General features: G+C 41.3%; 1 protein-coding gene across 1 annotated transcript; it reads left to right on the top strand.

Annotated features, from left to right (window-relative positions):
• Positions 1–2,330: 2,330 nt before the first annotated feature.
• GABRR3 (gamma-aminobutyric acid type A receptor subunit rho3) lies at positions 2,331–24,422 on the top strand. The gene is given in 9 exon segments (XM_025417969.2): positions 2,331–2,364; positions 8,360–8,427; positions 10,843–11,007; positions 11,010–11,052; positions 14,737–14,865; positions 15,865–15,943; positions 15,945–15,994; positions 22,308–22,460; positions 24,319–24,422. Coding segments are annotated over 9 exon segments (810 nt in total). The 5' UTR covers positions 2,331–2,345.
• The last annotated feature ends 658 nt before the right edge of the window (positions 24,423–25,080 follow it).

The raw sequence follows: 25,080 nt of genomic DNA, 5'->3' as shown, positions 1-25,080 counted from the left end.
AAGTTCAAAGAAAACAAGGAATGATAAAATTTCTTATTTTTGAAGGGGAGCTGATTTCATGTATTTTAAAATGCATAATGTGGGCATTTAGATTCATTGACTACATTAAGAGGGGGAATATGAATTTTCTTTTAAATTATCAATATCTATCTAAGTAATTTTAAATTTTATGAGAAAATGATAAATACCTATTTAAATGTATGATTGAATACATGGATTCTCAAAATTCTTTTAGAGCGTATATAAGCTACATAATCATTTGTGTGAAAAAGATAAGGTATAAATAAAGTAAAAAAATAAATAAGTTTGGGACACTGAGCATCAGAAGAGCCCTGGAGGTAAGAACAGGTGTGTGTACTTTCGGTACTGCCAAGAGTGTGTTTCTGAACAGGCTCTGAGTTCAGTGTTCTTGGGATTCTTAATTAAGACTTATCCTTTCCAATATCATTATGCTTTTGAAAATGTATGCTTCTGAAAAAGCATGAGTGATGGCCATTTAGTTATATTATGTTACCAAAGGAGTTCACAAGTCTTCATTAGTTTTCACCCAAAGTTGCATTTGATTTTCCCTAAGATAATAACAATTAGCTAACTTGTATTCAGTGTCTACTAATTTCCAGACCAGTGGTTCTCCTAAGAAATTGCTATAAATGCAAACTCTCGTACCCCCAACCTCTTGAACTGGAAACTCTGGGCATGGGTCCCAGCAAACCAGGTGATTCAGATGCATGCCAAAGAAGATAATATTTAATATTTACCTAACATCCTGGGCATGAGGCCCTGAACATCATAGGCATTTAATAAGCACATTAGCTGCTATTACTTTTTCAGTAAATAGTTCACTGTAGCTCCTTAAAAGAAATGTTCCAATTTATTTGAGATCCTTGGAAGAAATGGTTCTATGCATTCAATTATTTGTAGGATATAATGACTTCACATGTTTAAAATCAAACCCATTGTCTTCTACCCAAGACAGATTTTGTCTTCCAAATTCCCCATTTCTCCCAATGGAAAATACATACATGAAGCTCTCTTAACCAGAAACTTCACTGTTGGAAAACCCGTACTGATGATAGGTGCCCACAAGCCTGGACATACTTCTTCAGCCAGCTGCTTCAGAACATGCAATTCTCACCATCAAAGTCACTCTATTGAGCTAAGAAAGTGCATCCACAAATCTTAAGTTAAAGCTCACCATGCTCTTCTGAAGGAGACATTTATTAATGCAAAATCATATTAGGGATTTGGGGCAATTAGAACTCACTTAGTAGACCCTTGGTGTCTGGCATTATTAATTGCTGCTACTGCTTCTGCTGATAATGACAGTGAGGATGACAGGCATCTTTGTCTGGAAGGAGCTGAGCACAGCGGCCAGCACCTGGGACGTGAGGACGGCTGCACTTCCAGAGAAGCTGTGTCCCCCACAGACATCTGCCTTCACACTTAGCAAACCACCAGGAAGTTTGTCTCACAGAACAAAACATGAGTCGAGGAGATCCAGCAACTTTCCCAAGTTTACAGATCTGGGAGCAGCAGGGTAACTCCAAGATCAGACTCTGGGAACACCTGAGAGGCCACTCCCCACTTTGCCTTTACCTTGGGGAACTGTGGATGAAAACTGACTTCACCTACTTCGCAACTGGACCAGACATCAAGTCCAATCGATTGTCAAAGCCATTTTTCCTTTGAATTCCTCTCCATTCCCATTGCCCTCCCTCAAATTCTAGAGCCTACTACATACATTCTACTCTCATCTTAACTCGCACCCCTTCTTTCTGCTCATTTTGTCTTTGTAAAACACTATTTTCATCAGTTTGCAATTTTGCAGCGTGTTTTTATTTTTGTTTCACTGTCTTAGTGCAGAAGTAGATTGACTTCGCTGACCCTAAAAATCACTTAAATAACATGCAGATTCCTACACCCTGTTTCATCGGATTCTGCTTTAGGTGATCTGGGATGTGGTCCATGGATCTAAGGTGGTAGTGACAAGGTTCTCCTGGTCTAAAAACCATATTCTGAGAAACGTCTCCTGCCCAGAGCATTACATCCAGACTTGGTTCATCATCTAAGTTGCTCCAAATTTGGGGTTACCTTACCTGCCCACCCTTATATAATAGTAAATGTTGGAAGATTTTTTAGGATAAGCTAAGAAAATGAGCTTTTATATATATTTCAGAGGATACCAACTTGAACACAATCAAAATACCCAGAACCATGTAAATCTCAAAAGTATTTTTCCCCCTTTGAAGAGATAGCAAACAAGAAGCCAGAATGAGGAAAAAAGTACCAAAGCATGACTCCTGCAATATGAACGACTTCTCCATATAGAGGACCATGATTTTGCAATGAGACCTGGATTTGGAGGTATTATCTTTATAAAACTCTAAGGTCACTGTCAAAATAAAGTTGAAAATCTGAAGCAATAAACACCAAAACACAAGACCATCAATTAAAACAAATTTTTTTACAATGATATTCCCTTGAATGAGAACAACTGATAAATTTTAAATTGATCAAAAAAAGATAAATTTCTTTGAGTAAATATCCATACTATTTACTAATTGTAAATAGTGTGTGCTCAATAAATTGTGAATGGGTACATAATGCCGATACAGCAACTTATTTTTTTTAAGATTTTATTTATTTATTTGAGAGGGAGAGCAAGCACAGAGGAGTGAGAGGGCAGGTGAGAAGCAGGCTCCGTGCTGAGCAGGAGCCCCAGGTGCAGCTCATCCCAGGACCCTGAGATTGTGACCTGAGCCCATGGCAGTTGCTTAACCAACTGAGCCACCTGGATGCCCCTGAATTTATTCTCTCAACTAAAATCTGTAAATTGGATTCTGTGATGATATTCATTAAATCTCATTGAATAACTTTATAAGCTGGAATGCCTGGCTTCGGTGGAAGGACCAGGACACCAAATGCATGGCTCCCTAGGAAACAAACTGTGTTCAGGTTTTTCTTTTTATCACTTCCAGCAACTTAAGTTGCTCGGAAGGTTGGAGGGCCAGGCCCTGGGCTGAGCCTGTTAATGCACTAGCTTATGTCAGCCTCGCAGGGCCTAGTGAGTAGAGAGAGGTTACGAGATTTGCTCAGAGCCATGAAAAATGCAACACCTGGTGGAACCAAGATGCAAGGGCAGGTAAGGAGGACGGAAAGGGGCCCTATAAGGACATACTGGGAACAAAGTCTTTCCTGCCCCAGATTGTTTAACGTGCACCCAGTTGCATCGCCAAGGGTACCAAGTTTTCCAGAAACAACACAGGACTTGGTGGTATCAAGCGGTTAATGGGAAGTCTCCCTCCCCTGACCCTAAGTCCTTCCCGGAGCTTCTTCATTGATCTAAGTCTCCACTCCCACGGTTCCTGAGCTGACGACTTTGCAGGACCCTCCCAGTGTGGCCACAACAGAAGGGAACGTGAGGCTGGGAAGGCCGGAGCAGGTGCAGCTTTTCCACAGGCAGCTCATTCCTCACGTTCCCCGCGTGGGGTGGGGACGGGCCGCTCGCAGTACTGTGGTCCTGACCCAGGGAAGCTCGGGGCATGTGGGCACCTCGGGAACTCATCGATTAGCCGGTCAGATGGTTGTTAACGGTGAGGAATGTTTGTTGTTTTTTAATTTCATGGAATCCATTGGGTTGCAATTCTAAGGGTCTGGCTTTGATTTGATTAGATTCGGGACTGCAACATAAGCATCAAAGTACCTGGAGGATGGATGGATGGATGGATGGATGGATGGATGGATGGATGGATTGATTGACCGTACCCTCAGGAGAGGGAGAAGCCGACTCCCCACTGAGCAGGGACCCCGATGTTGAGGCCTGAAACCAGGACCCCAGCCAAAGGCAGACCCTTAAGGGCCTGAGCCACGCAGGTGCCCCAACCTGGGGGTTCTTGGCAGATACCTGAGTCCCACCCCCAGGTTTCAGCTCCCTAGATCTGGCCGAGCCAACAATTAGCATTTCTAGCCAACCCCTGGGTGAAGCTCAGAGGGCTGGTCTGGGAGTCACTTATGATCCTTGCTGAACCGGATAATCCGCAGCAGGGTAGATCTCGGGGCGTTTCTCACCCTTCCTGAACTTAAGATTTTGGGAGCCTGGACATGAATCCGGTTTGAAGACGTGTCGGTGGCCTCCCTCGGGGGCCGCCTCCAGGGCTCAGCCCCCGCCGCCCCAGGTGCCCCGCCCCCCGCCCCAGGTGCCCCGACGTCACGCGGTCCTCGGCACCCGGGTCTCCGCGACTCCGGGAAGGCGCTGGAGCAAGTAGGAGCGAGCGAGCGGCCGGCCGGGGCCTTCGGGGCGCTAGGGGGCGCCAGTCGCCCAGGAAAGGCTCGACCCGGGGCTCCCGGGGGTGCAGGCCCTCGGCACCAGCACCAGAAGCGGCCCCGATTCCTGGCAGTTTAGGTTCCCCAAGTAAATGAACCCCTATCTCGGAGGAAAGGGCTCCTACGGATCTACCTTGGACCAGAAAGATGCGGAGAAAAATGTCCTTGAACCTGGGCCTTAACGCCAGCGCTCTGGGAAGGTCCCTCCAGGGCCTCAAGGACCAGCTGGGAGGGAGTTAAAAATGCAGAAGCTCAGGCCCCACGCCCCGGGCTTTGCGAATCCAAATCTGCATTGTAATAAGGTGCCCAGGTGATTGCAATGCACCTTACAACCTGAGGGGCAGCTGCTGCAGGGGACCCAGACCCCTCTGCTCTAACCTCAAATCACTTTAAAGCTTCATTCTCCCTCCCTGGTATCACCCCAGTCCCCCCTCCCCGGAAAGTCATAAAGTGGACCTTAAATTTCCACCTCTTTTGATCTGTTAGAGATACACGTTAAGATTTGCTTTTGAGTGGGAACACTTTTTTTTTTTCAAGATTATTTATTCATGAGAGACAGAGAGAGAGAGAGAGAGAGAGGCAGAGACACAGGCAGAGGGAGAAGCAGGCTCTATGCAGGGAGCCCCGACGTGGGATTCGATCCCAGGACTCCAGGACCAGGCCCTAAACCGCTGAGCCACCCAGGATCCCCGGGAAAGGCTTTGATTAAAAAAAATAATAATAAATAAAATTAAATAAATAAATAAATAATAAAATAAATAAAATAAAATAAATAATAAAATAAAATAAAATAAATAAAATATAAAATAAAATAAAGCAATTCTTCCCCCCCCCCCCCCCCCCCCCGAGGCTCCATTGTGGGGTCATTAAAAATGCGATTGAAACGTGCTACTTAGTGGCAGGTGACAAATCATCCCCAGATAAAGGAATTTTTCTGACAGTCGAGGACTGGGGCTAATTGGCATCCAAATGTCTCATGTGTTCAGGCAGAAAAATCCAAAGACGGCCCTTCCCCTGCTCCTGCCTTGGTCAGACGTGACCCATTTCTGTTTCCTGGAGGCCACCTTCCTGGGGAAGCCGGCTTCCACCGAGCTCCTGCGGCTGTAGCCTCCTCCTGCGCACGAGCACTTTCTGCTTTCCTCTTGAGCTAAATGTGACTTCAGCACTTCCCTCGCCTTAATGTGTTTTCCTAATTAGCTTTAACATTAAAACCAGCTGCTGCTGCAGTGTTTTTTTACTTTTATAAAGCATTAGAAGATTAATTGTCTCATTATGTGGAAACAGGAGGATATAAATTTAGGGGAGCTTTGTGTTCAACTTGGGCTGTAAATTGCAGCTCATTTTCTTTGCGTTTTTCCTGCCCTTTACATCTCGCATCACGGAAGGCTCTTTTGTTTCGGTCTCAGAGATGATGATTTCTTTGTTTCTCTAAAATGGGATTAGTTCAGCATCTAGACACTGGCCAGGGAGTCAAGACAAAAGCTAAGGCAGTGAAGGCTGCCTGTATAATCTGTGCTTGTCAGACCAGAGGAGGAGACTGGGAGCCAGAGGGACCTGGCTACGTTCCTGCAATAACCAGGCCTCGGCTCCAGGCAAGCTCTCTAACATCTCTGAGCGACTCATGTCATATGTCACATGGAGCCAACATCGGTTCTAGCTCCCTACCTGACTAGTGGCTGTCATGATGACATGAGATGATATATTGTATAATGTATTTTAAATGCTCTGTACACATAAGATATATGACTGTTGTTTAACTCTCCTTTTTCCTGCATATATAAAAATACAATTAATGGGGCAGCTCCAGTGGCTCAGCGGTTTAGCACCACCTTCAGTCCGGGGCCTGATCCTAGAGACCTGGGATCGAGTCCCATGTCGGGCCTCCTGCATGGAGCCTGCTTCTCCCTCTGCCTGTGTCTCTGCCTCTCTCTCTCTTTATGTCTCTCTCTCTCTCTCTGTGTCTCATGAATGAATGAAATCTTTTAAAAAAATACAAGTGATGATCTATCTTATCTTTTTATATACATATAAAAAAAAGACTATAAATGTGTGTGCTACTACCTACATATTGATCCTGGGAAATCAACACATAACCATACCGGTTAACATTTATTTACTTTTACTATATTCCAAATGCTTCATATATGGAATTAATGAAAGTATTTGAGGAGTTCTTATTATGCGTGTTGTTATATGCATTACTGATCTGGGAGATGCTGAACTGGTTGGTTGGTAAGACGTTTGAATGGTGTTAGGTTAAGGACGTGACACACGTTCTTTCGTCTAGCCTCAGGGCAGCGCTCTTAGGTCAGTACCGTGGATTTATTTCCCCTATTTTACAGAGGAACAAACTGAGACTTAGAGGAATTAAGGGATGGAAGTTTGGCTTTAATTCTGGTTTGGTAGCTAGAATTTCCATGATTTTTAATCCATCTGTTTTAGTACTACCTGCCCTCTGAGACTCAGCTCCTGATCTGTAAAAAGAATGATACGTGGAGCTTACATCCAGCTCCAAAATTCTGTGATTCTGCATCTTACCTTTACACGTCCCTCCCCCTCCACACCGTCCTGGAGAGTATATAGATTCCTAGACCTCAGAGTGAGGTACACATGGGCATGGAGTTCAGAGGAGCCAAAAATGAGGTCAGGTGGCATCCGAGGGTAGACACTTTTCTTCAAAATGTTTTATAACGTGTTGTGCATTTAAAACACAGTACGTAGGAGCTTTGTTGAGTGATATGCACGTGTATATCACATGTAGCACATCCAGACATTATTTAGCCTTGGGAAGGACGTTTTCTAGCCCGACCCTTCTCAATCTCAGAATCTTTTTCTTTTTTAAAGATTTTATTTTATTCCTGAGAGACACAGAGAGAGGCAGAGACACAGGCAGAGGGAGAAGCAGGCTCCATGCAGAGAGCCCGATGTGGGACTTGATCCCAGGACCCCAGGATCACGACCTGAGTCGAAGGCAGATTCTCAACCACTGAGCCAACCAGGTGCCCCTCAGTCTCAGAATCTTAACTAAAACAGCCACCTGGGGGCCACCTGGGCAAGATTTCTGTTTCAAAAACTGTTGAAAGCATTTTTTTTTTTTTAACTCAGAATTCTACAGACAATAAAATTGAATTAAGAATTGGTCAGTAGGACAATAAGACATGAAGACTACGTGTATAAATGTATAAACTATTGTAACATATGCACATGTCAAATTCCATGCATGATACTAAATAGGGGAGTTGTTAACATCAGTTCACCCTCACCCCGGAAGTGGTGAAACCTTTCATGAGGTGTAACAAGGGTATATCTGGGCCTCGTTCTGGTCTAGATCCTCTTACGGTCTTGTCATCCACATGCCGACATCCCGGTTCATTGAGACCCAGCAGCAAACAAGTCTTAGCACTTGTCTGAGTTTTCTCCGATTCTAACTTTCAATACGTTCTCATCACGCACATTTCTAAGGATGTTTGCTTCATCCCAACTGCAGGTTTTGCTGACTGGTGTCCTGCACAGAGACATTTGTGAACGTGCGGGGTCCCTGTGTGGCACTCTATCATCTGCCACGCGCTGCCCAAGTGACTTTGGCAAGAGAGAAGAGGCTCCCACGTCTTTCAGAGTCATGAACTCCATGAGCTATTCTACTCCCTGACTATAAAATATGATCCTTACCATAGAGAATACGTCATTCTACATACCCTTAGACATGTTTTCGAAACATTTTTCCTTTTTAAATCACCACTCGCTAAAACAAAAACCAAACAAAAAATTGAACACACTACTTCCATACTCTAACTATACGAAGGAAAATATTGAGCTGGTCTTAAGCAAATGTGTGATAATTATTGAAACATTTATTTATACATGTGCCTTTTTATTGTAATTGATTGTATAATAATATATCAATAGAAAAATGGAGAAATTTGTTGTTAAAAAATTTTTTAAGTAATTCACTTGTGATATTGATCTTTCCTGCTTTCAGTGTTACCAAAATAATTGTAATGATTTCAGAGTATATCATTTGTTTTTCTTTCTGAAGGATCTCCAGTGCCAATGGGTATAGATGTCCAGGTTGAAAGTATTGACAGCATTTCAGAGGTTAACATGGTAAGTTTCTCTATCAGATATTGGTCTTTTCCTGAAAGTATAGAGAATAGTATCAAAATCACTGGTGTTTTCATAAACCATTTTAATTATGTATGTTACTACTATGTATTTTTCCTACTTTGCTTCATAGAGTTGAAGTTGCTTTGCTCTCCTTTCACTCCTGTCTGCTTGAAATTTAGATTTTATATATTACTTTTATAATATGCAAATACTACAATTAAAATGTCAAAGAAAGAAATGTAAAAAAGAAAGAAAAAACAAGGTAGGGAATCTCTTAAGGAAACTGGGCCTAGAAAATATAAATCAATTGAATTGTAAGATCAAATTATCTTTATATGTATTTTTATATATATATATATACTTAATTAATATTTTTATTTATAGGGATTCCTCCAACTAGTCATTGCCATCTAAATGCTGACTGAATGAAAAATTATAAGACTTGTAAAAATTCCAGCAAATTCTAAACAAAATTTTCTATGACTTGTTATATCTTGTTTCCATTTTCAGCTACTGTTTTTCTAGTCCTTATCATTATCAAATTCAATATTTATTTCAAGTTTAAATATGAAACTTCCTTCATTTGAACTGCCCTACTCCCAAAGGGAATAGCACCAAGAGTACTCACTACTCAAAAATGCCTTGTTTAGAACATTTTGGCTCTTCCTTGACCAAAACCAGCTTCTACCGACATTTTCTTGAGCCTGTTGTACTCCAGGAACAAGTATTCATTTCCTTTATCCTGGTGTAACCTCTAAGTTATCCCTGAATGACCCTGTCTGCATCTAAAGTTCTCATGGTCTCCACCCCTCTGCCCCTAAAACCAGAATTCACCCTTCTTACCTGAATAAGGGTGAGTATCAGCTAAAACTGCACTGGGTTCTCCATGCCCAAGGTGAAAATGTGTTCTAATTATCAGTGACCCCCAGTGTTGGCTTCTTTTGCTTCTCATTTATCATCTTCCCACCCCGAATTCACTTTCAATTCCTTGAAGTTTTACCCCACTCTTCATCTCAACCTGCTGTGCATCCTGCTCTCTCATGATAGTGCCCACTAGTCGTGATTTTGCAGTATCACTGGAATGTATAAATGTATAAACTATTGTAAACTAATGTCTGCACTTGTCTTCATAAGCTCGGTGGTGACCTTCAGATCAGACTGAGCACCTGATTCTAAATATATGCTGACTAAAGCAATCCCTGCAGTAACCCACACAACTCCCTGAAGTGTTATGGGAATGAATGAATCATTCTGTTTATTTGCCCTCACCCTAATTCAAAACCACTCATGGCTGATGCTCCCAGACTAACCAAGAGCAATAATACAAAGTACCTCTATTCTGAACCTTAAAAAAAAAAAACAAACTAGCTCATCATTAACTGCTGACTTACTTGTAGTTCATTGAGATTTGTTTTTTGCTTGTATAATAAATGTCAAGTTCTGTCACATGTGCTACTTCAAGAATAATCTGAGTATTGTTGGGAAATAAATGATAGGAAGGAGTAAACAGTTGTAAAAGGTGAAACACATCATCATCATCCACACCCACTGACTTGGACATAGCTAGGGGAGTTTTTGTTCAAACAAAATATTAAATGTAGTATCTGAGAGCCAGACAAAGCTCAAAGTATTGACTGACCTAATTTTTTTTCTGCTAAAATAATGTTAATAGAGTCCTTACCATCCTTATCTCTTTATAATTGGGTTACACACTAATAAATAATTCAGTTCCCTGAGCCATACTGGATCAGAAGCTCAGGGTATTAGCTTCTGGGGAATGTGCCATTTTAACAAATTCATGGCTGAGTCTTTTGCACAGTAGAATTTGAGAACTTCTTGGTATTCTTTTTGTCTCTCAAGCTGAGGAAAATCATCTTCTCAGGATCTCTGACAGCATGCTTTCTACTAACAGCTCTAAGAAATACTATATCTGTTTTTGTGGGACCATAATTTATTCAACTTGGAGAAGGGGCTTTTTTAAACAAAAATAATACAAATTTATGGATGCAGAATCCATTATAAAAGTGAACATTTATTTACAATGAAATGAAAAAACTAAGTGAAAATAAAATACTGGGCCATGTAGTTCCAAGTCCTTTTCTTCTGAGATCTCTTTAGGTGACTTATCAGTGCTTAGGTAGAAATGTTTCCCAGTTTTAATCTGGCTTCCCTTTCCCAACTTGAATTCTCTATGGTTCGTAGAAACTCAACATCCACCAGACTCCAGGTGAAGGAGAGGTTCTGCAAGTCAAGCTCACTGGCTTCATCCTAAATCTACCTGAAAATACAACATAAGCCATTCACATTATAGGTCATTAACACCCATGCCCATCAGTTTAGGACGAATGGTATTAATTGGTCATCCTGAACCATATTCCTACTGGCTTTGACTTGTCTCTTTTTCTCTCTGCCTAGGACTTTACAATGATTTTTTTTTATCTCAGACATTACTGGAAAGATGAGAGGCTCTCCTTTCCTAGCACAACAAACAAAAGCATGACCTTTGATCGTAGATTGATCAAAAAGATTTGGGTGCCTGACATCTTTTTTGTCCATTCCAAAAGATCCTTCATTCATGATAAAAAACTGTGGAGAACATCATGCTGCATGTATACCCTAATGGAAACAGTCCTCTTCACTCTCAGGTCAGAAGGGCTGTGGACCATCATTGGCTTCCCTATAACCAGGGAGGTCTACACCAAAGCTAGTGGATCTCACTACTGGCTAAGCTCACAATATTACTTACTGTCTGTTTAGTGATGCTGAAGATTGGGACAAACACAGAAAATGTGATTTTTTTTTCCTTGTTCTAACTTCCAGATTTTAAAAAATAGTTCTCTATCTATCTACTCAACACATCATTGGGGATTGATAGAAAATAAGGTTGGCCAGAGCAGAGTTGAATTATGGAAATCCCTAAAAGTCTGGCCCACAATTTTATAGGTGCATAAAATTGCTTTTCTTTTTTACTAACTGCACATTGACAAGCAATCTCGGAATCTTGGATTAACTAAATAGTGTTCTTAATTATCTCCTTCATTTTTCACAAGAAAGTATAGTCATCATTCAAATTACCACTAATTTGTTTACTCCCTTTTCACTTCTTTAATTCAAAATATTTTTTTCTGACACTATGCTATAACAGCCCTCCATCTTTCACATACCATATGTTCTTTTAGCCTAATGCATCCTGTACATACTGCATGGCTTATCATTGGTAATTCTAAAGATGCTTAGTAAATCAGGTTTAGTTCATTTTTTTTTAATGTCTTAGAAATCCCAGAAAGACTCTGTAGTAAGACTGAAAAAAAAAAAAAAAAAGGGTCCCCAAATGATATCCATTGTCCTAGTCCTTGGATCATGTGAAAGTCACTTCATTTGGCCTTAAAAAGAAAAAAAAAAAAAAGATCTTTGCAGATGTGATTAAGTTAAGGATCCTGGGATAAGCAAATTATTCTGGATCAGTTGGTTGGGACCTAAATGCAATCAATCATAAGAATCCTGGTTAGAGAAAGGCAATGTGACCATTAAGACAGAGATTGGAATGATAGAGCCACCAGCACAGGAATGCTAACAACTGCCGGAAGCTGTAAGAGGCAAGGATTGACTTTTCCCCTAGAGCTTCTGGAGGGAACAGGGCCTTTCTGCCACCTTGATTTCAGTGCAGTGATACTAATTTCAGGCTTCTGGGCTCCAGAACTGTGAGAGAATAAATTTGTGTTGTTTTAAGACACCAAGTTTGTGATAATTTGTTACAGTGGCAATAGTAAATTAACACAGATTCTTTTTGTTCATTAAAAAACACCTTGCTCACTTTAGCACAAAGGTGATAGGGTCATATTTGCTGTCAATGTTTCTTAAAAATATAATGAAAGTACAACTTTCGATAGAACTTTTAAGTCAGGAGCAACATGGGATTCTGGTAAGTACTGGAGTCGGGCCTCACGAGGAATCAGAAGCAGCATCTGGCCAAGGAATCAACTTCTTAAACCTTTTAACTTTTAAAAATTAATTCTTTTGATGAAAGAATTAATTCAGTAGATTGTCCTTACCCTGCACATTCCAAGGAAGCATTTCTGGCTCCTTGGAGATAATCTCTAATCCCTCGAAATATCCTGCCTGATAAGAGGATCTTTGTTGACCTTGAGGCTTGGGCCACACCAGATAGTCCATGCTAACAATGAGATTTATGGAGCAGGCTTTGAGTTACCTGGTATCAGCTTGACCTCTGGAGGGGCTGGAGACCAAGGTCGGCTAGACCTATGTGACCACCTCTTAGTTAATCATTTGGACCTCAAGGCTCACGTACCTTCCCTCGTTGGCAGTACTCCATGCATGTGGCCATTTGTCACTGTCCATTAGACACAACAGCTGGAAACTTGCTCCTGGCTCCTACTGGCCTCTACCCTCTGTGCCTTTTCCATCGCTGATTTTCATCTGTGTCCTTTCGTGGCAGTAAGCCATAACTATCAGCGTTACCACTTTGATGAGTCCTAGCAAATCATGGAAACTGAGGGTGTGGTTGGGAAATCCCCAAACACAGAAAGACTCAAAATTGTTGTCCACACAGCTCTTCTAGCTGACACCAGAGTCAGTCTAAGCCCGGAGCCAGGTTATCCAGTTCTAGGATTGGTTCTGACTCCATCTACAAACAAAGATGTTCTCTTTGACCAAACTCTGCTAGGCTCCTCTGAACTTTCTTCTCACCTAGACCCTGACTTTTGAGCTTCTGTTTTTATCTCTGCTAAGTGCCTTTAGCCAGAATCCTCCGTCTTCAATATCTGATCACCCTCCAAACTGATCGTATTCCTCATCCTCCACCACCCCAGGTGATGTCTGACCACAGTGTCCCACCTTCAGCAAGAATCCTGTTAGGTCCTTTTAGCCAGATTCCCCCTCCGCTCCCCCTGCCCTGTGATGTCTCCTCTGAGTAATGTAGCCTGCTCCTTGGCTATAAATTCCCACATTTCCTTGTTGTATTTGGAGTTGAGCCCTCCCCTCTCTCCCTTGTTAATAAACCAAATTATAGTAGTCCCCCTCAATAAAATCTTCCTTACTATTCTTTAACAAGTGCCATAAATAGTTTTTTCTTTACCACCTCTTAGGTAACCACTTTGATTGCTAATTTATACCTATGAAGGAGGAAAATTCAAAGACTTCAGAGGTCCCTTCTGTGCACATCTATTTTATGAGAATCTTTTAAAAATATAGTACAGTACTGTGAATACATTTTCTCTTATGACTTTCTTAATAACATTTTCTTTTTTCTAGCTTTGTTGTAAGAACACAGTATAAAATACATCTAAAATATGTGGTAATTGACTTTATAGTGTCGGTAGGCTTCTGGTCAACAGTAGGCTCTTAATAGTTAAGTTTTCGGGGAGTCAAAGTTTACACGGGATTTTCAACTCACAGAGATTGGACCTCCAACCCATGCATTGTTCAAAGATCACCTGTGCCGGGGATATGCCAAAATGACTATGTTTTGTGACACAAAATCATCCACATACCTCCCTGGCTTGGCGTTTTGCTGCATGACTATTGACAGTAGAATTCAACCCGTGGAAGATAAAATGGTTCTAGTTCTCTGATTAACTTGGGGGCACCACGGGTAGGAGCAGCTGTTGCCTTTGTTTTGTGCAAACTTGCTCAGGGGCCTTTTATAACCCTCTGATCTGTGGTATGGGTACCAGAGTTTCTGCTTTGAGGCAGGATCATAGTATAGCAGCCTCTGCCTAAAGCCAGAAAAATCTAGGAGGATATAAAATTTGAAAAAACAATCCTCATCAGTATGCAAGCCTTAATGGCACCTGAATTATGCATTGTGCACATAAATCTATAACTGAAAATGCTCCAGGCCTTCTCCTCACTCCTGGAAAGCGAATTTTCCCAGGTAAATTTGCTTTGTGAGAGGAACCTTTACCCGTCGGTTTTTATTACCACCATCCCAGCCCTTTATGACTAGACACCTAACTTTGGATCTTCCAAAAAGCAGAAAATATTTAAATCTATTTCAAAGTCCTCTCCCTTTGAAGTATGTTTTTCTGAAGATATCAGAGCCAAAAAATATAGAGGGCACCAACTAGGAAACCATGAGATCAGAAACGATCTTTAGAGCTGGAATGCACGCATTCACCCTGTGTCTTCAGAAAACCACCCACCTTCCTGGGTTTGCTTCCTTAATCGTTATGTCCACAGAGGATGGGAATGCCTGCTTTGCCTTCTTCTTGAAAGGCACACAAAACGGGCGCCCCAGTCAAGGAGCTTCAATATTGCATGTTTACTTGGCCATATGGTGAAACGATCTGCAGTTTTTGTTTTCTCTCTCCTGTTACAGGATAACTGCTTCAGCCACGTGCTTTATGGATTTCAGCAGGTTTCCTCTTGACACTCAGAACGAGGACACTCTTGACACTTGTTCCCTTGAACTGGAAAGCTGTAAGTCTTACTTCCTGATGGAGTGAGCACTCTTGATCTGAACATGCCGTCACATACCTGCATGAAAACAAGCACGTTCTTAATGAGCATTTAAAAATCTTGATATAAGTTAAACATATTAATTCAAAATTGTAATTTTTTTAAACCAAGGATGATGGCAGATTGTCTCTCAAAAGAGAACACCCAAGGAAAGAATGTTTTCATGAGTACACATTCTGCACTTTCTGCACTGCTTATAAAGAAACAAACTCCCCAAAGGGGTATATTCTTGCTGATTTATGAACGTGGACTGACACACTCCCCAAATTTGGAAAGCTCTAGAATTCATGTTCCCATATAAGTCACCATCTTCCATGAAATGTGCTCGGGTTCCCCAGAAAAAGGCAGCTCTAGACCTAGACCCTCTAATCAAAGCCCTGCCAGAGGGCTCCTGAGCCAGCCCTTGTCAGTCGCTTGGGCCCCTCGATTGTTTTTGATATGACCCCTTAAAAGCTGATGGCAGGTTTTTATAATGCGGCCAAAATGCTGGGAATTTCAGTGGCTGTTGCTCATCAAATCCATTAGAAAATTTCTATAGCATTCTTCGATTTCAGAAGATAATTCCTTATGAGCTCGGCTCGTTTCAGCATTTCCTCCCAGAGACCTACAAGACTGAGGGGGCCCGAAGACCTGGGGTCAGGCCTGTGACTTGGAACAGGCAGTGGTTTGATGATCCTCGGTGCTCGCGGGGCAGGGAGCAGCTCTGTGGAGAGTTCATCATATGGGCACACGAAAGGCCACCATCTATGTCAGAAATTAGAGTCTGATTTTTGGAGATTATTTTTTCTTTAGGTAGGTATGGGGATCAACAGCCTCGTGGCAAATGTTTTTCAGTATCCGATATATTCGTGTCATCGGACCAGGCACCGGGGACGCAGAGCTCCATAAATCGTGGTCGTAGAGCTCCTGGAGCTCACGAGAGCTTGTTCTCATGCCAAGAACCTTGCTGTCTTGCTTCAGACGCCTACAGTGAAGAGGATCTAATGCTGTACTGGAAACATGGAAACAAGTCCCTAAATACTGGTGAGCGTATTTCCCTTCATTGAGGAGTTCACTGCATCCAGTGGATTTGCTTTCTACAGCAGCACAGGTGCGTTATCCTATGTGGACAATTCATCAGCACTTACTGAGCACCTACTGTTTGCAGAGCACCACAGCAGGTGAAGAGACCGGAATCCCAACAAGGGTCCTGTTTGGCCAATATCCACTTCCCTCCTTTACAGGCCACCTCCTCCACCTGCCCAGCATGGGACTTCGCCCCCTCATGCAGTCACTTGCAGGTGAACACCCTTCTCCCACACCTGGCCCCTGCAGTCTACGCTTAACACAGCAGACAGAGCCTTCTTTGAAAAGACAAAGACCACAATTCTTTCCTGCTTAAAACCCTCCATGGTGTTTCCACCACACTAACAACAAAACTCAAGCTTCTCAAATGGCCTACAAGGCCCACATGACCTACCTCTCTGATCTCTCCCTTCTTGCCTGTCCTCAAACACACCAATCTCCTTCTACCCACAGGGCTTCTGCTTTGGCCTGTTCCTCCGTCCACCTGGAATGATTTTCCCCAAGTTTTCTCATGACCAGCTCCCTCCTTCTGTTCAGGGCATTGTTCAAATATGATCTCAAAGAGTGCTTTCTTAACGGTCATGTCTAAACCAGGCCTCCTTCCTCACCAATCCCTGCCTGTTTGTCTTCACAGCACTTAACACTACCTGAAATAGTCTCTAGTTGACTGCTTTATTGTCTGAGGGTCTGACTAGAAAGAGTCCAAGAAATCTGTCTGCCTCGTTCACCATTTCTTCCCCGGCCCCTGAAACAGGCTCCGCACATGACAGATGCCCAGGAAACACCGCTGTGCTTGCTTGGGCAGCACGTATACTCAGTAGGCATTGCTGGGTGAATCAGTCAGAAAAGCAGAAAATCCACTCAATATCCGGCCTGTATTGCAAACTCTTTACTCTGACAGACGTTTTCTTGTTTGGCAACATAGAATAGTATCCACAGCGCTTTTTAAATTATACTTGATCCCTGTTGATTAAAGCTCCACGTAGCTTCCTCTTCCCTGGTTATTAGCACTCTGCGTCATTTCTGGAAGAATCCATATAAAAATGCCATTTTAGGTTTTCGAAGCCGTAAGGAGCCTGGACAGTGTGTGCTGCCCCTGGGTTTCAGAGCCACCCTGCCTCAAATGCTTTTACCTACTGACTTTTCTCCCTGGACGTGCTCTACTCTGCCCTTTCACTCTGGAGTTATCAGGTTGTAAATAAACACCCTGAATCACTAAGAGAGAAGACAAAATTTACATCACAGCGAAGCTAAAGGACTTTCTAGAACCAACAGTTATTTAGCTGTTTAGATCCAGAACAAATACTCTCTTTAACTTATTTGTCTATTTTGCTTGGGATTCAGCAGATAATGCTACTAACTGTAGTAACGCTTATGGCCTTTTCTGATTATATAAGTAACACATATTATTGGTTTTGATCATTGATATACCTCTGGCACATAGTATAGATGCTCAATAGGTAATTGCTGAATGAGTGAATAAAAGGCACATAATTTGAAAAAAAATTCAGAGAAGTTTAAAGAAAAAGCCTTTGTCATCCCACCTCATAGATATAAACTTATTATTTTTATATATTTTGTTCTCCTTTTTCCTTTCTCTCTAATCTTTCTCTATATAAGTAAACAGAGTTTACCCTTGAACAACATGACTTTGAACTGCACTTATATGCAAATTTTTTCAATAAATACAGTATGGCACTGCACATGTATTTTCTCTCTCTTCTGGATTTTTTTAACGTTTTCTTTTTCCTAGTTTACTTTATTGTAAGAATACAGTATATAATACATATAACATACAAAACATGTCTAAATCAACTGTTGGATTTAGTGAGACTTCCAAACAGCAGTAGGCTGCTAGTAGTTAGGCTTGGAGGGACTAGAAATTTCTGGGCAGATATTCAAGTGCACCAGGGCCAGCAGTCCTGACCCCTACATTGTTCAAGAGTTAACTGTGTGAGTATGTTTCTGTCAGGATTTGTAATGCTCTGAATCCTAAATTTAATTATTATTTAAACAAGAGTGGATGCAATGAGCAATAGTACATGTCGAAGTATAATTTACAGCTATTTTCATTTTACTGTTATGATGGAATAAATTTGGCACATGATAGATTATGAATAAGTCTTTGCAATGTCTGAAGCTATTACAGTGTCATATATATGAAGCATAGAAATCTAAGGATGTTGTTTCCTGCACAGAATACATACTGCATGTATAATAATGGCAGTGACGTTTCTTCAGATTTTGAAGCACAAGTATCCTTTAGTATACACTCAGCTATACTCTTAAAAGGAAAAGGTTAAATTTCATTTCCAAATTCTTACTTCTCCAACATGCCATTCCATTGGCTTCACTGCCTTGTTATTTGTCATTGTCAGACTTATTAAGCCGTACCAGTCAGGTCCAACACTAGTTGATTTTTTCTTCTTCTGGTAATGTTTTAAAGTCTGTCTAAAACCACACAAAATACTTGCATTGAAGAACTTTCTGCTCCAAAAGATGCTTTTAAGTGTTTTAAAACCCACTAAAAATTCCTAACATTCCAGTATGGTTACATTTTTAAGAAAAAAAACATTTTGATTTCTCAGAAAAATGAAAAAAGAAAAGAATTAGGTTTACATATACATGGTTTGCATAGAATGATAGAGAATTATCTATAGTAAATTTAAAATTTTTAAAATCATGTTACAGGAGAATATATATGATCTCATATTTGTTATTTTAAGAAGGACTTATATATATGGTTTTTTAATGTCTAAGAAGATTAACAATTGATACTTCTAAGAATTGAGTATAGATTGGGGATATTTTCAACACTTCTGTATTTTTTAACTGTTTTAATGCATATATTTTTAATAAGAAAAATTAAAACGGGCTTTAAGACTATAAAAAAAATAAGACTATAAAAATATTAGAGTAAAGAATTTTGGAAATTGTAGCCAAATATCACCTTTCTAAAAAGATTTTCTTTATTTATTTGAGAGATAGTAGGGGAGAGGGCAGAGGGAGAGGAAGAGATTCTTAAGCAGATTCCACACTGAGCACAGACCTCAACGCGGGCCTGAGATCACAACCTGAGCCAAAACCAAGAGACAGACATTTAACCGACTGCATTGCCCAGGCACCCCCAAATATCAAGTTATTAATCATATCTGGGTTTATTCAACAATTCTTAGGTTTCAGAAAGCTCATCAGTTAGAAATTTATTTTAGCTCAAAAATATAATCCTGGCTCACCTTATCCATGAGTTATTAAATATGATCTCCCAAGACCTAAACCCAAGTGTTTTTCTCAGATTAGTATCCTGTTTAAACACATTAGCTTCATCAGAAATAATCTGCTTATTTTTTTGTCTTCATTCCAATGATTATAACAATCACCATAACCTCTGTATAGCCAAATCAGCTCTACCGAAGGAAAAAAAAAAAAAAAACAAAAAAAACTACTGGCTCTGGTTAGAGGATCCAGAAGTATAGTTATAATTATATAACTTTAGTGTCCCCCTCGATAGCTGAACCATCAGGTCCTGACTTTTTCCCCTTGGCATCATCTTTACCTCTCCCTGGCAATATTAACAAGCTAGTGAGGGCCTCTGCCCTCTCATGCCTTTCAGTGTCCCTCACAATCATGCACTGTAAATTTACAAAGGGAAAAAAATGACTTCTGTCCCTAAAGAATGCATTGATAATTACTCTTTATTGGAGCATAATGTAGTGGTTAAAGTACAAGTTTTGGAGACAGATTGCATGAGTTCAAATCTTGGCCCTACCATTTACCAGAAATGTGGGCAAGTTGCTTAATCTCCTCAAGCTTCAATGTCTTCATCTTTAACTTGGTTTATAACACTTCCCACCTCCTAGGGTTGTGAGGATACATGATTTAATATATTTAAATAATTTAGAATACTGTCTACCATAAATAACTTTGAATATTGTCTGCCATGTGTTAAGTGTTCAGGAAATATTAGCTTGTAGCTAGCATCACTATTTTCATCAACAACATCATCTTTTTTTTTTAAATGATTTTATTTATTCATGAGAGACACACAGAGAGAGAGAGAGGCAGAGACATAGGCAGAGGGAGAAAGCAGGCTCCACGCAGGGATCTCAATGTGGGACTTGATCCTGGGACTCCAGGATCACACCCTGGGCCGAAGGCAGGTGTTCAACCGCTGAGCCACCCAGGCATCCCAACAACATTGTCTTGATCCTTTAAACACTGAATGAGGCCTTTAGTATCACAGGCCATTGAAGGTAACAGTCTCCAGGTACAAAACCTCCTGGAACCTTGTCTTGGGACTGACTCTTGAATCACTTCCCCTCTTGCATTTTCCTGACTGCCAACTCTCCAGCTCTCTTTTCTCTTTCATAAACTCCCCATCTTTCTACCATGTAACAAACTGGTAGAAGCTGATGGGCCCTTCCATCCAGAATGTGGTTCAAATGTCAAAATTGATGATGCCACAAGGTAGCAAAAGGGTTTTATAAAGAGATTTATTACACACATAATGAGGTTTTCTAGAGGAGCAGGGTTGGCTCCTAAGTAGGTCTGAAAATGGCTTGAGAAAACAGGGAGGGGTGACTGGCTTGGGGGTTTGTGGTGGTTAGGTGGGGACTAGAGGGAGGACTCCCCTGCATGGTTTGAATTTCCCGTGGGTCCCCAAAGAGGGAGCACCAGGCTTTCTTATTACCTTGCCCAGATGTGGGACAGAAGGGGAAGGAAGAATGTGGCTTGGGTGCTGTTAGAAGTCAAATATCAAAAGTGGAGCCAGATGCTTTATCATGCTATCCAAGGGTTCCACATCTTTCCAAGGCAGCACCACCTTTCCTGGTGGTGGAGAGATCTCTTCCTGGCCTACAGCCTCAACCACGATACTCTCCCTATCCTCTCATGCCCTGAAGAGCCACACAGCAGAGCAGCATGCCTCTCTCACTTGCCAAAGACAAAGTTGTTATTCAGAAAATTAGGAGTCAAGAAAGGACCTTCTGACCAAAATTTAGTTCAGAGTTAAAACCATATAACTAACTGCCTTTCTTTATGAAGTTCTTCCACAGATTTTCTTTATCTCTTTTAATCTCACAGTAAATCTATAAAGTTATACCGTCAGAGAAGCTGTTATTCCACTCTGCAGCTATAATCCAAATTTTCAGCTGCCCGCAATAATGAAGTGGGACTGCAACATGGATAATACAAGACAATGAGTAGCTCAAAAAATAATGTATATTCTGACTTTAGTATGCACTATGCAATGTGTCTTTTATTTCCCTGGGGAATGAAATTGTTTGATATTCCTGAAACACATATGATGGTGAAAGAGAACCTCAGAACAGATGGGGACGAGAAGGTCATGAGCGTGTAAATGAGGATAGAGTACTAAGAGCAGACCTGCCATTTCAGGGTGGGTCTGCTAGGTTTATGTTTTAGGCCGAATGCCTGAATATTGACCTGATCCATCTAATAAATGTGCCATCTTGAGTTTCCTAAGAAATTACTACTGACACCAGTAGTAGGGTTCTCTAAACACTTTTGCAATGCTTATAGTTTTGTTTTGAAATTTTTAACCTATAGTCCCTTCTCTTTTGGCTTTCAACTTTCTTGCAGCCAATGTGAAAAGGGAAACCTGAACAAAATTGTGTGTATGTGACTGCAATTGTTGCTTCTGATCAGCATGAATTAATCAATATTACCAGTGTGCGCTTATATAATTCCAGCCAGAAGCAAAGAAACATCATCATTTGGTTACTCTTTTTTTTTTCAGAATTATTATAGATAAATTAATGGTACCCACCAGACTTTGAATAATACAAACACTTTACAAATATTTCTTTCACCCACTCCCTTGATGAATCCCTCGCTGTCTGGATTCCAACTTGGAATCCAATGACTCAGTAGCTACTGTGAATCTTTTCCTTCAGATAAAACGTTCCCTTTCATTTGTTATAGCTAATAAATGATTTATTGGCTATTGCACCTGGTCATTAGTCATGTATTGAAGATTTGCCCACTTGCAGAAACAATGCAAACCCAATATATTTTGGAGAAAGGTCTTTAAAGGCCATTCCACAAAATATAATTACCATTCATTCCTAAACAGCAGCTATGAAATTTAAGGGAAATCTTTGAATCACATAAGGAAACAGACCACAGGTCTGTTAGTTCAACAAACATTGATGGAGCGCCAGGCCCAGGCCCTGCCCTCCTCCTGGGTAAACAAGGGTGAGCGTGTTCAGTTCCATGTTCCCTTAGAGCTTAGAGTTTAAAGAAGCAGGTCATTTCACTAAGTGTGATGCTTTCATGAGGAAGCCTATTCTAAGGAAAACTCTGGCTTTTTCTCATAGGTTGGTACAACAGGCTTTTCATCAACTTTGTGCTAAGGAGGCATATTTTCTTCTTCATGCTACAAACCTATTTCCCAGCTATGCTGATGGTAATGCTTTCATGGATTTCATTTTGGACTGACCAGGGAGCTATTCCTGCAAGAGTTTCCCTGGGTAAGTCTTTCTGCACATTTGTGAAATGTCACTAAAGGAGAAAGTTCAAAAAGGTAAATAAAGAAGGGTGATAAGTGGAAAGGGAAAGACTCATGGTTTAGTAGGTAGTTAGAGACATGCACTCAGGTTACGACATTTATTTTGACAACCTCAGGGGCAAATTGTAATTGGACTCTTCCCTTGGGAACTGAGTCTTTAGATATGAAGCCTGTACCAGCTGGCCAAAAGCTGAATAATAAGGAGAAATTATGAAATTATGAAGCATAAACAGCCTCACTTTACAAACCTGTCTCCTCACTTGCAGGAAAACCTCACCATCCCTTGCCCAAACCACTTTACTTTGCGTGACAAACCTTTGCATCATAGAAAAAAGAACCTTCGAACTAATTCACATTTTACTGCTGGTATCTTAATACATTACTCCTTGGGACGGGGGCAGAGCTATCGAGAAATCAGGGCTTAACCTAAACACCAAAATCAAAACAACCACCGTGAAATTTCAGTTACTGTGGTACTTTAGTTGGCAAGAGATTTCATGGAGGGAGGTGTTGTCAGCTTCGGTAAGTCGTCGCTCAGGTGTGATTATCCACTCCGTGTAGCGTGCTACGTGCCACTGTCACATACTGACTTATGGGAACCATTTCAGACCCACTTAGCAGTGACTGAGTTCTTACAAAGCGGAAGATGCCCAGCTAAGCACTTGGATGACGTGTTACTTCATGAGACCAAGAGTCGATCCCACTTGCCTTCTCGGCTGGTTCAGAGCCGAGCTCCCTCATTTCAGCTGATTTTGTTCTTCGACCTGTCATGCTCTACCCAGACAGAAGATTGTGAGAAGTGCTTCACGATCATTGTAATGATCACACAATTCATTCCAGAAAGGGTGATTCCTAAGCTAATGTTCACAAATTCTATGCACACTTCAAAAGATCATTTGAAAGACATAAATTGTCATCGATATTAATAATTGGCTCACCTCTTTTCCCTATTAAAAGCTTCACTCTACAAGCATGTAAGGCTTGACTGTCTTCATGGAAAAAATACCATCTGAATGAGTAAATTATTGTGGCTGTGACTTCACATCAGAGCAGTCGTTCCCCGACCTCAGTACGGCAGTGGGGCAGGGTAGAGCTGAACAGGGGATGACAAGCACATTTCCAGCCCTTGAGACAGAAAGATGTTCAGTATCCAAAAGTGCATGAACATGATTTTCAGTCAGATTCCTGAAGCTGACTGCTCAACTCTTACACTTTGACAATGACAAGTCATAAAAGCTGGTTCCAGGGCAGGCTGGGCAGAACGGAGAACACTAGAATGCATGTAAGTCACCCCTGAAATTCTGTGCCTCTTGCATCTACATGTGATCCCTAGGGGTTGGGGAATCTGCTATGCAGAATTATGTAAAATAATATAAAAATCAGAAATGTCCCTCCCCCCCTCTTAATAAAGGGAACTGTAGTATTCCTGTATCACTGCTATCTTTTCTGGCTTTTGCTTCCTAACACCCTTAAGTTTTTGCAAAGATATCCTGTGCTCTGAGGGCGCCTGGGTGGCTCAGTGTCAGACTCTTGATTTTAGCTCAGGTCATGATCTCAGGGTCGTGAGACTGAGCCTTGCATCAGGCTCTGCACTGGGCCTGGAGCCTCCTTAAGATTCTCTGTCTCCCTCCTTCCTTCCCCCACAGCACACTCTCTCCCTTTCTCCTAAGAATAAAACAAAACAAAACAAAACAAAATAGATATTTTGCACTCTGCTTTACTGGCAGTTTCCAAATCCTGGGCTACCCGGTTCTCCTGAAGAGCCTTCTGACGACTTGTCTATCCCGTTTGCCTTTTCTCGGTCATTCTCCCTCTGTCAGACTCTCTGAAGTATTTGACACTATTTAGCATCCTCTCCAAATTCAGAACCAAGCGTAGTGGTCGAGATCCCAGCCTCCTCTTCCTCATCTGCAAAATGAGATGATTGATACAGCCTTCTAAGGTCACTGCATGAGATGAATAGGAGCATTCATGTCAACTGCCTGGGCTGGTGCCTGGCTACAGCCCAGTGTTTGATAAAACTAAACAAACAGGGACGCCTGGGTGGCTCAGCAGTTGAGCATCTGCCTTGGGCCCAGGGTGTGATCCTGGGGTCCCAGGATTGGGTCCCGCATCCGGCTCTCTGTATGGAGCCTGCTTCTCCCTCTGCCTGTGTCTCTGCCTCTCTCCCTCTGTGTCTCTCATGAGTAAATAAATAAAATCTAAAAAAAAAAAAAAACCTAAACAAACAATAAATTTGTTTGCAATTCTCTGTACTAGTTTGGGTTTTCTCCTCTTAGAGACTTTTCTTTCATTTTTCTTCCTATTTTGTCTTCCTTCTATTCCTTCAGTCTGGATAACTCCCACTCAAGGTTTTGCTTCCTTTTGATTCTCTCATCAAATGGAGCAAGGCTTTTGTTCCTGACTGTTGTCTCTATGAAAGTAAATCCCGAATCTAAGTCCTTATCTCACATCTTTCTCTCAAGTTCCAGATAGTATTCCCGCTGCCTGCTGGACTTCATCTCTAGGTACTGCAGGCACTCTGCATGTTCAAAACCCAATAGACTACTATACCCTCTCCGTCATCTCTGCCTGAACCCCAA

Source organism: Canis lupus, chromosome 33 (genome assembly GCF_003254725.2).
Source record: "Canis lupus dingo isolate Sandy chromosome 33, ASM325472v2, whole genome shotgun sequence".
In the NCBI taxonomy this organism is placed as follows: domain Eukaryota; kingdom Metazoa; phylum Chordata; class Mammalia; order Carnivora; family Canidae; genus Canis; species Canis lupus.
This window is presented reverse-complemented; position numbering and strand designations above follow the sequence as displayed.